This window comes from Macrosteles quadrilineatus, unplaced genomic scaffold, assembly GCF_028750875.1.
Source record: "Macrosteles quadrilineatus isolate MER2022 unplaced genomic scaffold, UCM_ALF_1.0 Scaffold_5__1_contigs__length_97177068, whole genome shotgun sequence".
Lineage (NCBI taxonomy): Eukaryota > Metazoa > Arthropoda > Insecta > Hemiptera > Cicadellidae > Macrosteles > Macrosteles quadrilineatus.
Window position 1 is genome coordinate 49,432,304 of NW_026542598.1, and position 15,759 is coordinate 49,448,062.

A 15,759-nucleotide genomic window follows, 5' to 3' on the forward strand; every position below is an offset into this window, starting at 1 on the left:
ACACATATTTTTATCCTAACTAACAGTATAATTGAAGGATTGTTTAGAAAGGTTTAGATTATTCCAGACAATTCACGACCGTACCGCTTGTCCCTCACCATCACGTTTATGATTTCTATCATAAAAATTTCAAAAATTAAAATATCATCATATTTCAATGTTTTATACACAAAAGAAGCACACCTCTATAAAAACATAACGTTTTTTCGGGTCTCAGGTATGTTTTTTTTTTTTAAGTTATACAAACTTAAAAAGATTTTATTGGCTTTTTCCATTTTTTGCTTTTTTATTTTTTTCTAGAAAGACCAAATATACCAAAAGCTTAGTGAGCTGTTTATTGTATAACTAGCTGTGTACCCGTTCTATGCACGGGGATCTTATAGTATTCAGTTGAAACCTTATATAAAGAACAGCAGTTGGTTTGCATATTTTCAGATATGCTGACCAAACTATTATACATAACTCCATTTTATGTTGTTTGTTGTTGTTCCGAATCGGTATGACAATCAATAAAAGGTTAAATTACCTGTGCCCGCCGGTCGATCCTAATGTATCCTATTACAGGAGATGCATTTCGGCAAAATTAAATCGCCATCATCAGTCCTAATATAAGGTCTTGAGCTTCCCCATTAGGTGCGTCTTGGAGTTTTTGAAACACATACACGAACTGTACACTTATACACATGACGAATAAAACATAAATACACGGTATGCCTACTTTTATTTTTAATATGGACATGTAGACGCGCGTCGGTCGTGTGCCGAGTCTCGACTGAAAACGCTCATTTAAAAAATGAAGTTTCCCAGCCATATACAACACTGATTCAAGGTCTTTTTCCCGGTTATGAAAACTCAAGAACAATTTTATACACATAAAATCTCTATTTTCATTTACGGTTACCCTACAAATTATTGCACTTGCGATTAATTAAATCCGTTATGTAAGGAAAAACGTTTTTAATCTTACTTGGTTTGGATTTGCTTTCAAAACGTGATTGGAATTGGTTGCGGTATTTGTAAGCAACATTCAATGTAAACATATCAGTAACAGCTAGAAGAAATAATTTTGACTCGAACAGCTGTTCCTTATTTTATAGATGAATATGTGATAAACATTGGGAGAAAACTTTACAAAAAATCGCACAAAATTGGGTTTTTAAACGTCCGTCATTTTATTTAAAAACTTGTGACGCCATATTTTAATGGCTAAAGACAATCTCGCCAATCCAGTGAATACATTAAAATGATTTGGAACTTGATAGGTACTCTCGTTTTTCAGGAGAAGGCCGCGTAAAATGGCTCTTGGGCCGTGACAGACAGGAAGACAGACAGACAGAAATTTAGATGAGACTTTTTTTGGTTTCTTTAATGTATAAAACGTAAAAATAACCTAAAAGTTTATAATTCTGAGCAATGTACAGACAAAACTCTAATTTTATTTGTATAGATGGCCCTAAAAGTAAATTGATTTATAACAAAACATAGTTATAAAAATAATATTAACTATTTTTAATATTCAGTTTTATGTCGGTGATGGTCGTGACAAAATTTCGTGTTTTTCCGTCAAAGATGTTCTATTAATAAAAAATCACCAAAGATATTGTGTTACCATGGATATTTTATGAAACTTAAAATGTTAATGAAATAAGAAAATAATAAAAGTTTCAAAAAACAGAAAAAAACATTTTAAAAGTGCTTTCCCTGAAAACGTACGTTTCTAAATTTTCACTCAGTATGTTCAGTATGCTAAATAGCTTGAAAATGTTAAGCCTTTGCATTTGACCTGCGAATATTGTACAGTTATATCAGACAGAGGAACAACACGAATAAACTTCCACTTAGTATTTTAGCGTGAATAACTCAATATAAGTGGATGAAAGCAGTGTGGCCTTCATGTGTAGGCTTTCGCGGCCAGTGTCATTGAAATCCATGGTGATGGTTTTCAGTGTGGCCTTGTCTGATCAATGGCTGAGCAGCCTAGGGATTGCATCTCCGGCCAAGAGACGTAGATTTCCAGGATTTGCATCCCATCTTAGACATGTCTGTTCCCACAGATTTTTACATTATTCTTGTTATTGTTTCACATATTCATTGATATTATTGTCTCATGTAGTGAATTTATTGTTATTTTATAGTTTATTATTGTTGCATTTTTTTCATTATTTTTGTTTATTATTGTTAAACATAGTTTATTTTGTTGTTGCATTCAAAATCTTTTTCTCGCACCTCTCCTGAACTCCAAATTAGTATTAAATATTCAATATTATTTACGAGGCTTGTATACGCTATGGTCTGAAGAGTAAGAGAGCGTTCTCCATTTAAGATCAATGCTTATGTGTAAGTTTACTGCTGTTGTTATTTGCAATACAATCGACATTACTATTCCACTCTGATCTGGTGTCTAAAACATTATATTAAATATGTGTAATATTTGTAAATGGTGTCTCTACTGATTTGAATAAACAAATGTCTAGAATGCAACTGATGAAGAGTTCGCCTAATAGGCCTAATTTGCCAATTTGCCAATGCCAATTTGTTTTTAGGACAATTTTGTTATATGTTTTGCAATGACATGAGTTCTAAACGATTGACTTTGGATACTGTAAGTAGACTGAATTTATAATAACATTTGTGTCATAAAAGGTTAACGTAGTACAGAATGTACTAGTTTATAGTCAGTAATGCTTGATTGTGTTGAATGTTGACTAAATGTTTCTCAATGGTAGGTCGGGTTGATATTCATTAGGTATACTTGTCAGCTTCAACCTAAAGGAAACTTTAACACAAAAAGACTATTTGTAGCCGCGTGTTCCCATTTTGTGGGCACTATTTTTAAGGGGCACGTCGAGAATATTTTTTTTGGGGACGAAACCCATGAATTGCAATTAATTAAGTTTATTTGTGACCTTTTTATTAAAATATATTGCCACCACTCAGCTAAACAAAAAAGTACCTATCATGTTTGCGCCTAACATAAGTCTGCAACAAAAACTCACCAAAATTATTTTATTAAAAAATATTTAATGTTGTTTTCATTAATAAATCGATTGTGAAAGGACAAATTTTGTACTTACTATCCTTTCTTTGCAATTACTTATTATTTTACCAAGTATAGTTTTGAACTAGTCGTGTCAGTTGTGAGAAAAACATCTATAATCAAGTTTAGCGAATGTTTAGTTTTAAAGAATTCAAATGGATTATTCTATGCAAGAAACAAAACATTCATTAAGTTTTTAATTGTTAAAAGAGTTTGACGTGCATTAGCAATTTTTCATTTTCTACATTTAATTTAAACAGAGCAGCATCTAAAAAGGTGTGTATTATACGGTGAGTGTATAGGCTGCGCCGTCTTCTGCCAGTAGAGAGTGGGGGAGCGCCGGACTGCGCGGCCAACACTGAGCCAGCGATCCATGAGTTGTTTATATCGTTGGCGGGTCAATCCATATCAAGTGATCCAGAAATAAAATAATTGGTTGCTTGACCATTTTTAAAATAAATAATAATTTTATCCTAGATACCTCTATCAATTCTGGGTTCAAAAGTGATTTTAATTTTTTTTATCTCTTTTGTTACTTCTACGGTGGCCATTTTTGTTTTGCGGAAAACACAAATTTTTGCTCATGTAAGGGTTTGCGTTAACTTGCACAACTCGGTAACCATGAACACTAGAGTGATGAAACACAAAGCATTTTAATCTGGAAGAAACAGCCTAAATATTATGTTCAGTACATATTTATTGAAATGTGTATCAAAAACAGTTTTAAACCCATCTCAACATTTCATAAGAAAACGGAAAAATTTCAACTTTTGAAGGCATATTACCATTGGAACGAATAAAATCTCAGACTTGATTTTTTTTGTGTGTGTAGCAACTCAGTAGAACTGTTTGTATTTCAAATATCAACCATGAGACTTAATTCCTTTAAAAGTTATCATTTTTCAAAAACTGAAATTTTTTGAAAAATTCAAATTTTGAGTCTCAATATCTTTGTTGGGACAAAGTTTAAAAATCTGAAATTTTTACCAAAAATCCCTCTTATGGTTGTTATACTGCTGTATGAATTTCATCTTTGAGATTTACTTTTAAGCTAACAGTATCATGAAAATCGCAAAAAACCCATAAGCTCGGCCAACGTGGCTAGTACTGTAGGTAGCTTAAAGATTAATTTATAGGTGTAGGCAAAATCCATAAACTATCGCAGACGTTTTTTAATCCCCTCCCTTAGACATCAACAACGTTTTTCGTGATTGCGGCCTAATCTTGAATCTTTCATGTAGACATGATCATCGTCTCCCGCAGTCATTGAGACTCGTTGTCGTTATCCGTGATCGTTGCAACATCTTGTTAAAAATCCCCGGTCGTAAAGACAATCATCATCCACCACGGTCACGGAAATAATGTCATTTTTTCTGCAACTGCGGCAAAATTATGAATATCTTCTTGGGTCTTGAAGGCATCATATTCATCCCTTGCGGTCATGGAAAAGACTTCACAATTGCGGTGAGCGGTGACAGTTGGACCTCAGTGCCCCCTGGACCTTGGAGTGCTGCGGGGGTTGCGGGGTGTTATTTACGTTACAACTGATTCAAAGCAGCCCACTACTAGATTTCCTTTCAGTGTTTCAATGACAAATAAATAAATAGACTTAAATAGACTTACTTGGAGAGTTTCTTTGACTGCATTGGATGTTGATGAGAGCACGGCACTAGCTTCACTCTTGACTGCAGTGGACAACTCATTTAGATCATTCTTGACAAACTCGTACACCTCGGCTGACTGAAAGTGTGTTTTTTTATGAGAATAATAACTACGGTAATTAACATAGAGAAATACCAAGTATTAGGCTAATGATTGCACAGATACGTTTTACTTTTTGTTTGTGGTGAGGTTAATTCTGCATTGGAGCCATTGTGTGTGTACAAGATACAAGATAATTATAGGATCTTTTTAAGTAAAGATTACATCAGAGGAGACCAAATGTAAACATGGTTTTGTAAACCAAGTTAATAGCTTTTTAAACAAAACATAAAAAGCCTAGGCCTACAGTACTATGGAAATGTTTTATTAGCCTACATATAACTAATACTGTCAGCCTTTGTCAAATGGATGTACAGTATGTCGATTTGGCCTTAAATACTTCAGTAGGCCTATTCTTTTTAATTATCTATTCGGCTCCTCAAGTTCAATATAAGTTCAAGTGCACCAAAGTTAACCTTACATGACATTGGAGGATAGCAAACATAAGAAACAGTATTTGAAGGAGCTAGTTTTACAAAACATCTAGAATTTACTGTCTAGATCTGCATTGATTTTGATCAAATGTTTGCAAAGTACAAAATTCAAACCTTGGCTTTTGCGGCATTCATCCATGAACCCCACCAGCCTCCTGCTGCACCGCCATCTTCATTTCTGTAACAAAACATCAACTTTAGTCCATGGAGACATAGGCCTATCTAATTTTCAAACGTCCACAAGATGTCTCATAAGTAGCATAAAGGGCCAAACTCCGGGAAGACTGTAGCCCATTACGGTTGAAAAAACACTTGAAAGAAGAATACTAACTACTTTTGGGCTAAATGGGTTTTTATGCCAGACCCACTACAGTAGAGTCCTGCAAACTCGGCGTAATGTGGACTGGAAGGGTGTCGAGTTTGTGAAATGCCAGGTTATCGGGAACTAGGGTTAAAAATAAGGACAATACAATTTATAAGCTTTTTAACCTCCTTTTTTATATTACATGTCAGTATTAAGTCATCAGATACAGTACAAAAAATTCTTGGTACGCGTTGTGGATGATTTTACTTGAGCTAGCTTGAGTCCATGTTTAACTCGGACTCAAAATATCACTAATTTTCTGAGCCAAGTGATGGCCGAGTTATCTAGACTGCCGGGTTATCGAGTGCCGAGTTTGTGGGACTCTACTGTATTTTTTTTATGCCTACTAAGTATTATATTATTGTTGGCACATTCATCTTTTATTCAATTCACCACCATTTGATTTTTTGTCTAAATACCAATAATATTATGCCTATTCTTGTCGTTAACCATATGCAAGTTGATTTTCAATTTCCAAGAACAGCAAGTCGAATTATCCTATAATTAATTAAATATTTTTTTAAATTTGTTTATTTAACTGATGTTAGGATATTATTGATGTCAGTAAATTTGTAATATGTGGAGTAAGAAGTTGAGAATGGAGGTATCTAGGCTACCAATTGAGGTCTACGTACAATTTAGATTACCTGTTGCTTGTAATCGAGCAAAACTGCAATTTGTAACAAAGGAATGAAGAAAAAAAACATCAACATTAAGACCTCAATTAAAGAGTGAATTTAAAGTTAGTTAACGGTTGATTATGGAAATATGAAAAATATTCTGTTGTAACAAAATTATAAAGTAATCTACAATATGTAAATATAGATCCGCTCTCATACTGCTTTGGTTATCTCTTATGTAAGTTACTGTAGGCGGGTGCCCTATAAGCGCAGGTACAATATGTCAACCACCCCACTGTAAAGTAAGCTTTTCAGACCTAAAGCAAGCCCTCTTTTGACGCCAACCAGCACGACACATAGCCTAGCATTGTTAAATTATTTCTATGCTCTGTTCTGTTTTGAACTGTTTTTCTCCGGTTGGGATGAGAAGAGGGTAAGCAAGTGGATCTAACGACGGATCTAAAACAAATATGGCCAAACATTAATAAGTTTTGGAAAAAAACTATAAGATTTCTTTGGCCAGGTGGTGCTCTGTTTTCAGCGTTAACTTTAGCTGCAGCGTAATTCCTTTGTGAAGTCACTTCCTTTGTCTTTTATTAAGCACATAAGAATCTTACTTGACTCCTTGGAGCTCTCGTCCCTACAAATTTCTGCCACAGTCTTCAAAAAGATTGATGATGTCAAGAGATGTCCTCATTTTGTACGACAATAGCTGAATGGATTCATGATTTTACCGCGATCGCTGAAGAGATGAAGAGTCACCACTAGGCCTACTGCGGGACACAACCGCGGAAGATGTTCACCATTTACCTTGACCGCAAATGCGGCCATGTGGGATGCTCTTGACTTCGCCATAACCGCAGAAGACATTCACAATTTTACAGTAACAGCAGGTGACACTCTTAATTTCACCACGACTATGCGAGATGTTCTCGGTCCAGCCGTCAGCACAAGAGAGGAAAAACTTATTTGAACGCTATTTAAAATTGTTAAAAACCATCCAGTCATTGTTTAACTTTGACTCCTAAAAACTCGGGTCACATCCTTAATACGTGAAGGCGATTTCTACGAAACACTACTCCTCCGTTAATAATGGACGGATTTTTACAAACGACGTGTCAAAATAAAGTATTTTTTGTGTAGACGCCCCCTTTCACCAATTCATGTAGGTAATAAAAATCCTCGGGCTTTGCCCCACAGGCCATCAAAGTTGGAGTTTATCCCATAAGATTAACATGGGGGAATCTAAATATCTACTGTAATTGGAAACTTTGTCCCCACTAATTTGAGAGAACGGCTGGGCGTAGAAACTTGGTAGAGGTGTCCAAAGAAAGGTCTTAGTCTGTAGATGAGTTATCAAAAGAAAAACTAAGCAAAATCCCTTAGGACTCTGCTCCAGAAGCCTTTAAAGATAGATCCCTCCACAGAGTTGTTTAGATTTTGGCCATGTGAATAATACTTTTTAATGAAACAGCTGTTCATTTATAAATTGTATTTAAAACAACACACATTGTTTGGGAGTTACTGAATTCTACCAAATAAGTATTTGCAATGTTATTTTCCGATTTTCTTCTTTATCATGTCATGTTTTGCACTATAACGTTCCATTACAAAATCAGTGGGAAATTATTTTATCACAGCAATTCTTAAGTTATTTCTTATTGAACTATCTTATATCTATTGTAAGGGTTGGTGTCTGCCTTTTTCACCACTTTTGCCTACATTTTATCATATTATTCTACACATATCAAATATTTATGTAGAAATATTTGTTCTTATGGTGTCTATTAAAATCCAAATATAGAAACCTTGCCTAAAATGGTACCCATCTTGACAAATTATTTGCACCTGCCTATATTACGGACTTTGGAGCACTGGGTTGGTAACATTAATGAAAATAACACGATATTTTGGCTGTAAAATATGATACAAAGAGAAAATACTATTTAAGCAGCACCTGTCATGACAGAAAGGTCATATTCCTTTTAAACTAGATTACATAATCCTTTATGAGATATGTTGATTAACAATATGTAAACGTCAATATATACGTAACAGCCAATTTACAGTATTTTTCTTTTGGGAAATGTCCCATTGCTATGTCATTTGCATTATTTGTTGCCAATGTAGCCTCAAGACCATATGAACTAGGAGGCCCCTAACAGTTCAAGAATAAAAGCCAACTTCACTTCAAGTATTCCACTACACCTAACATTCCATAGAGAGATTATATTGACAACTTTATGTTATTGATAAGGCTGAGACAACTAACTGACATCCCCCATGTCAAGGAATTCCAGCTTTAACAGTAAGGGGTTACTGTTAAAGCTGGAATTCCTTGACATGTGTGGAATTCCTGAATCTAGCATATGTGGGGACATGCTAGAAGGCTCATTCATTGGCACAGAAGTACGATATGAACTGACGAGACGTGACGAAGGAAAAATCAAACTTACACTGTAACGGATATACCTCCCTTTGAAGTTAGAATATGTCTTCCCAAAAAATACTTTCTTTTGAAATAAAATCATATTACAACGATGAAATCACGGACGTGTTTAACTACAAAAGATCCACCAATACGATTATAATACTATTTAAAAGTTCTTCCAAAGGAAGAGATACCATACCTATAACATAATAATAACAATAATAATAGTAATATTAACTGCGATGACGTACGGTATGGGGAATATTTTATTCATTGAATGATCAACCAAATTTGGCAACTAACGCAATTAATATCATTATTGTTTTTACACTTAAGTTATTACTCTTTAAACAATGCTAAATGCTCAAAATATGTAGGCCTATATTTGACCCAATTTATCACAGTTACTTAGATGAATTAACGTAAGCCTTGAAAGTAACCGTCGATTTCGACGGGTTTCACCTAAGTTAGTATTATCAAGACAGAAGTCAGAATGGGAACGCCATTCTCGCTCCACTACACCAAATGTAGGAAAACTTAGGTAGGTACCTATTTGATACCATCTAAAATAGGCTACTAAGTAACTTATAAAATAAATGACTTTTTAGTAGGCTAGCCTATTTAACCCTCCGAGTGTCATGCGTCGCTGCAGCGACTCACGAACACTGTTTACGGCGAAGGCTCTATGACTGACAAAATCGGATTGAACTGGATCGAGTTTGGTATCGTTCTTTTCATTATATTCTAAGCTTTCTCCAGAGGTCTGTCTCTAAGCGCTTTATGTTCTCCGAGCCGATCGTAATTGTAGCAGACAGCTGACGTGCGTATTTGTAAACAGGTTAGTTAACCTCGGACCGATGACTGATGTGTTTTATTATGTTTATTGTTTAAGTGTTAAAAATCAAAAGTAGTGATATACGTGGTGCATTATAAGAAGATTTAAGTGATTTTGAAGGGCTGGTTGATGATCCTGAAGAAGTAACTTAGGTACCGGTAGTGATATTGATGTAAATTATCAGCCAGATTCCTAGCTATGGTTAGGCTATGCATTCTTAGCTAAACGCTATGTACTGAAATCGGTTTTTTGCCCATAACTTATTTATTTGCAAATCTACTTCCTTATATTATTATATATTTGTAATCCTCATAAAATTTAGAACAAAGTGGCTATTTTCAAATATTTATAGGCCTATAATTTATACAATTTCATTGAGCACAAACTTATTTTTTTTTTCAATTTTTCCAAAATAATTTTTATTTTTACCTAAAAAAATTTTTTTGAAACAAATATTCCTTAGGTTTTAAGTATGATATTGAAGCCCATGATTTTCCAAACAAAATGGTATATATAAAAGTAGAATTAACATTGTTTTAAGCTTTTCAGATCCGTTTTAATAAAACCTTGCAAATGCGCCAAAAATAGGCGGACATTAAGGCCCAAACTATGGGCACTCGGAGGGTTAATAAATTTGGTTGATTTCTATATAAAACTTGTATTTTTACTTTCCTGTATATCAAGTTAAACTCCGTTTACTCCCTGTGATATTGGATCATATGTCTAATATTCTATTCTATATTGTCTTGTTAAAAGCATATGGTTTATGTTTTTGTTATGATGTTTGTTTTAGTGTTGAGATGGCAATAAGATAAAAATGTTCTTTCTTTTACTAGTTTGTTTTATTCTTTTGTGAATATACTACACTGGCGACGAGGATGTCTAGAAAGAAGCAGAAGTGTGATAGGGAAGTTGATGAAGAGTCTCTCAGTGAGTTGGAGAGGAAATTGGAGAAGTTTGTCTTTGAGAAATACAAATGTGAAGAAACAGCAGAAGAGTATATTGAACATTTTCAACGTGTTTGTCGGGTGAAAGGGTTGGGGGGTTCAGATGAGCGTAGTAAGGAGGCGAGAAAAGACTTACTACTGGCTTATGTGGGAAGTGAACCACTCCAGAAGATGCAAAATTATTTCATCCCGAAGAACCTTGATTCTTGTTCATATGAAGAAATTAAGACTGCATTTTTCACACTGTATGGTCCAAACCAAACGATTTTCACTGCCCGTTTTGAGTTTGAAAGAGCTGTTAGGAATGAAAGTGAGTCCTTCACGGAATATTTCACCCGGTTAAAGAAATTAAGCAAACACTGTCGGTATGGCCAAGGCTTGGATGAACGGATCCGGGATCGTTTCATCGCAGGGGTGTTCAATGAACAATTTGAAGTGGAAGTAAGGCATCGTTGGCCGGATGGTGTAGAGACCGGTGGCAGTGTTGTCACGGCAGAGAGAGTGTTCCAGCTGGCCAGGTCGATGGAGCGTGCCAGAAACGAGGTGAATGCCAGTACTACATCGAACGTATGTTTTGTCAAGAAGCGGCAAACAACAGGTCAAGTGAATGGATGTGAGAACTGTGGCAGATATAGATGTGTCAAGGAGAAATGTCCAGCAAAAGGCCAGGAGTGTCTTAAATGCCGGAAGATAGGACATTTTGCTAGGGTGTGCAAAAGGAAGTTTGTAAGTAAAATTGACACGAAGTATTCCGATGGTGAGCACAGTTCAGATGAGGTGGAATCTGATCTTCATGCTCTTAAGAAGATTTCAAACAGAACTCCACGTGCCTCAATAAGAGTCAATGTTAATGGACTGCCCTGCCTTATGGAATTCGATTCTGGTGCTAGAATTTCTACAATTGGGCAGCCATTATGGAAGAAACTTGGTAAGCCCCAGGTTAAACCTCTCTCCGGGTTGACAGGCTATGGTCAAACACCGTTAGCATGTTTAGGCAAATGCTATGTGTCAGTGTGTTTGAATGGGGAAACTAGGAAATTACCAGTGGCAGTAATGGAAAAAGATGACATTCCATTGTTTGGACTTCCGTGGATGGTATCATTTGGAATGAAACTTCCACCTGAAGTTAGTGTAAAATCAAACAATGTAACAAATGATGATGTGAATATTACGGAAGAGGAAGCTCAATCATTGGTGAAGGAATTTGATAGTGTTTTCTCTGATGGATTGGGTAAAATTGAAGGAGTAAAGGCTAGAATACATGTAAAGAAGGATTTTCCACCAATTGCACTGAAAGCCAGAAGAGTACCCTTTCCTTTGAAAAATTCCGTAGAGAATGAGCTGAACCGACTAGTTGAGTGCGGAGTCTTAGAGAAGGTTGATCCAAGTGAAACAGCAATAGTCTGGTCAACGCCTACTGTAAATGTCAACAAAGGAGGAGGTAGGGTTAGGATTTGTGGAGACTTCAGGGTTACCGTGAACAAGGCGATTGTGCCTGAAGTTTATCAGATGCCTACTTTTGCTGATTTGACAAACAAAATTGCTGGAGGTCGATTATTTACTGTAATTGATTTGAAAGATGCATACTTACAGTTAGAGGTTGCAGAGGAAGATCGAAACTACTTAATAATAGCTACTCATATGGGGTATTTCCGCTACAAACGCCTTGCATTTGGTTTAACTGATGCTCCAGCCAAATTTCAGCGTTTCATGGAAAATCTCCTCAGTGATATCCCTTTGGTTGGGGTGAACATAGACGATATCATAGTCAGTGGAAGAACCAAAGAAGAGCACCTTGGCAATGTCAGAACAGTGTTGAAACGTCTCGAAGCTGCGGGGATAAAGGCGAAGAAAGAAAAATGTCAGTTAGGTCAAAACAGTGTCTACTATTTGGGGCATAAAATTGATCAAGATGGAATACATCCTAGGGAAGATAAAGTAAAGGCATTAAAGGAAGCCAAGACTCCAACAAACAAGAAAGAGCTTCGAGCGTTTTTGGGAGCCATCAACTATTATGAGAAGTTCATTCCTCATCTTCATGGTCTTTGTTCAAGATTACACCGATTAACAAGTTCTAAGACTTCTTGGGTGTGGAATCACCAAGAACAAGAGGAGTTTGACAGAGCACGCAATCTGATTGCAGAAGATGCAACGGTTGTTCCTTACCGAGATGATTTGCCCATAACAGTATCCTGTGGTGCCTCGGAGGTTGGTGTAGCAGCAATTATTCTACAAACTGATCACGATGGTGAAGAAAGACCAATTGCATTTGCTTCGCGTACTTTGCAGGAATCAGAAAAGCGATATTCATCAATTGACAGGGAAGCACTTGCTTGCGTGTTTGGAGTGGTCAAATTCCACCAGTATCTTTATGGCAGACATTTTACTTTAACTAGTGACCACAAGCCTTTAGAGAGAATATTTGGTAAACATCGGGATTTGACCAAGACGATGAATAACAGGTTGGTTCGATGGGCTATTTTCTTAAACAACTACGATTTTGATATAAAGTATATAGAAGGTAGGAACAACGTGTTGGCGGATGCACTCTCTAGACTGCCCAGCGAGAGTGACCTCCCATCAAGAGAAGAGTTGTCTGCAAAACTACTGGTTCAGGAAAAGATAGACGATATGGCTCTGACATCAAAGGAACTGCAAGAAGAAACTAGAAAAGATGAGACTTGCAAGCGGGTAATGATGTTTATGGAATCACAATGGCCACAAAAGTTGCCTAATGATCTTTCATGTTTGTCTCCATTTTTTCACAGACGGGAAGAACTCTCTTCTGTGAAAGGAATTCTGATGTGGGGAAATAGAATAGTGGTTCCACAGACCCTTCAAAAGAAAACACTACGTGTTTTACATCAAGGACATCCTGGGATTGAAGCTATGCGGAGTTTGTCACGATTCTATGTGTGGTGGAGCAAGATTGACGAAGACATAGAAACGTATGTGAAGACTTGTAATGGGTGTCAGATGAACCGCCCAAGGGAACCGGAGGTACCTCTGTACTCGTGGAATGTACCAGATGGTCCATGGGAACGGTTAAACTTGGATTATGCTGGACCATTTGATGGGTGGTATTGGTTAGTTGGTGTAGATGCATTTTCTAAATGGCCAGAGATATCAATGGTTAGATCTATTACGGCTGCCAGTACAGTGAACAAGTTACGGGAATGGTTTTCTCATTATGGAGTTCCTAGAATGATAGTCACTGACAATGGGACACAGTTTACGTCAGAGCTATTTGAGAAGTTTTGCAAGGATAAAGCGATAAAACATGTCTGCAGTACACCATATCATCCGAAGACGAATGGCCAAGTTGAACGGTTCATCAAAACATTCAAGTCAAGATATTTGTCCAGCAAAGGTGACAGGCAAGATCAAACACAAAGGTTGGCGAAGCTATTGTTTGCCTACAGAAACACGCCACAAAAATCTACGAGCAAACCTCCATCTGAACTGTTCTTCGGCAAAAGACTTCGATCTCCATTGGACAATTTGAAGCCTACGGTGAAAGACGTGATAGCAGAATCAGTTTTCAAACAAAAGGAGTATCACGATGGCAAAAGTAGACGTAGGGAATTTTCTGAGGGGGAAGAAGTCTGGGTGCAGAGAGAAATAGGTGCCGGCTGGACTCCATGAGTGATTGCATCAAGAACTGGTGAGCTATCATACCAAGTCAGGGTTGGTGGACTTCTGAGGCGAAAACACGAAGACCAGCTACGTAAGAGAAGCGGAGCTTTATCTGAAGGGGGAGAAGTGTGATATTGGATCATATGTCTAATATTCTATTCTATATTGTCTTGTTAAAAGCATATGGTTTATGTTTTTGTTATGATGTTTGTTTTAGTGTTGAGATGGCAATAAGATAAAAATGTTCTTTCTTTTACTAGTTTGTTTTATTCTTTTGTGAATATACTACACTCCCTATACAGTAGACTCCCTCTTATCCGGACACCTTTAAACCGGACATCGGTTTAAACGGACTACGCTCGGCGGAAATTACCACAAAGTGTCGAACTAGGCCTATCGAGGTTCTACTGTAGGCCTATAGGTACTGTTCTACATGAGGTAGAATAATTTTCTATAAAATATAGAATCATAAATTAGACCTAGGCCAGAAGACAAGTGGAAACAAGAATGTCTAGGCCTAGGCCTAAGTTAGGTGTTTTTGAATAAATTCAAGTGTGATGGAAGGTGTAACCTTTAATTCTTACAGAGACTTATGAATTAGTAAGTTAAAGAAGTAACCTATGATAAAAGTAAAAATCCAAATTAAAGGCCATGAAGTGCAGGGTTATTGAGTAGGTGGGCCTATTTAGTCAACAAGAAACTAGATCAAAGAGAGCCAAATTGGGGCAATGCAATACTTATTGGTTTGATATCTAACTTAGGCTTTGTCAGAATAAATTTAGCGTTAAAAAGAACTGGTCTTGTACTGAACCAAAGTCCTAACAGTAAATCATCCAGCTTGAAAGCATATGTAAACAACGTGTAGGTAATAAAACAATATTGATACTTACTCCATCGCCATTTTGCTTATGAAAACTCCTTTGACCGACAAATCAAAACATTAACATTTTGGTACGGGGACGGTAGTTTAACGACTTAAGATCTCACTACAAGTACAAAACTACATACACAAAGATATGTGGACTTTCTCTATCAAAATTCTAAAAACTGACAAACAAATATTTTGAATTTATCAGTTTTGACAACAAGAACATACGTTTCCCTGGTCTCTAAGTCCTCACTCACTGAACTGCCTAACTAAATAACTCAATCAGCTGATTGATTTGTCCTCTGCTTTGTTTGTTTTTAGAGTATTTCCCCCTCTGAAGTCTCTGCACCATAGGTTTTAAAAGTAACACCTCAGTATACTATAAGAAGTTTATTTTGGGCACATTGTAAAATCCATTCTTATATAGCCTTCAAACCTTTATCAATTAGGCTATGTATCCCAGAAATAGATTTCACGGGTATAAACTACTGTACTAAATCGAAACTAGTTTCAGAAATTAAAATAGGACAAATCTATTTACAGTATCCAAAGTCAATGGTTGAGTGGACCCTCAACTCAACTATTCTGGGTCTGACCAAGGCCCCACTAGAAAAAAAAACCCAATGGAAAGAAACAGGCCATGCTGCAGCGCAACACTACGTCACAGTGGTGGATAATTGTACCATTGTTGTACTAAACTCTTACCATAGATAAAACATCATCTCTTACCATTAAAATCTTACAAACAGCCAGCTTGTTTATTTACCTAAAACATATGGGAATGGCGATGGCAATGAATTTATCAATGAAATCTATCCACTAGTAT

The 15,759-nt window shown here is 36.4% G+C and overlaps 1 protein-coding gene across 4 annotated transcripts in view; it reads right to left on the reverse strand.

Annotated features, from left to right (window-relative positions):
• The window catches only part of LOC128995206 (BSD domain-containing protein 1-like), a 30,289-nt gene extending 15,105 nt beyond the window's left edge, over positions 1–15,184 (reverse strand). For all 4 annotated transcript variants that reach the window (XR_008490960.1, XM_054420143.1, XM_054420142.1 and 1 more), the window contains exons 1-3: positions 14,956–15,184; positions 5,347–5,410; positions 4,661–4,777 (exon numbers count right to left, since the gene is read on the reverse strand). Coding sequence is in view for 3 of the 4 variants with exons in the window: in XM_054420143.1 (XP_054276118.1) it covers positions 4,661–4,777; positions 5,347–5,410; positions 14,956–14,966 (192 nt within the window). In the remaining variant the exon portion in view is untranslated. The remainder of the gene's footprint in view (positions 1–4,660; positions 4,778–5,346; positions 5,411–14,955) is intronic.
• Between the last annotated feature and the right edge of the window lie 575 nt (positions 15,185–15,759).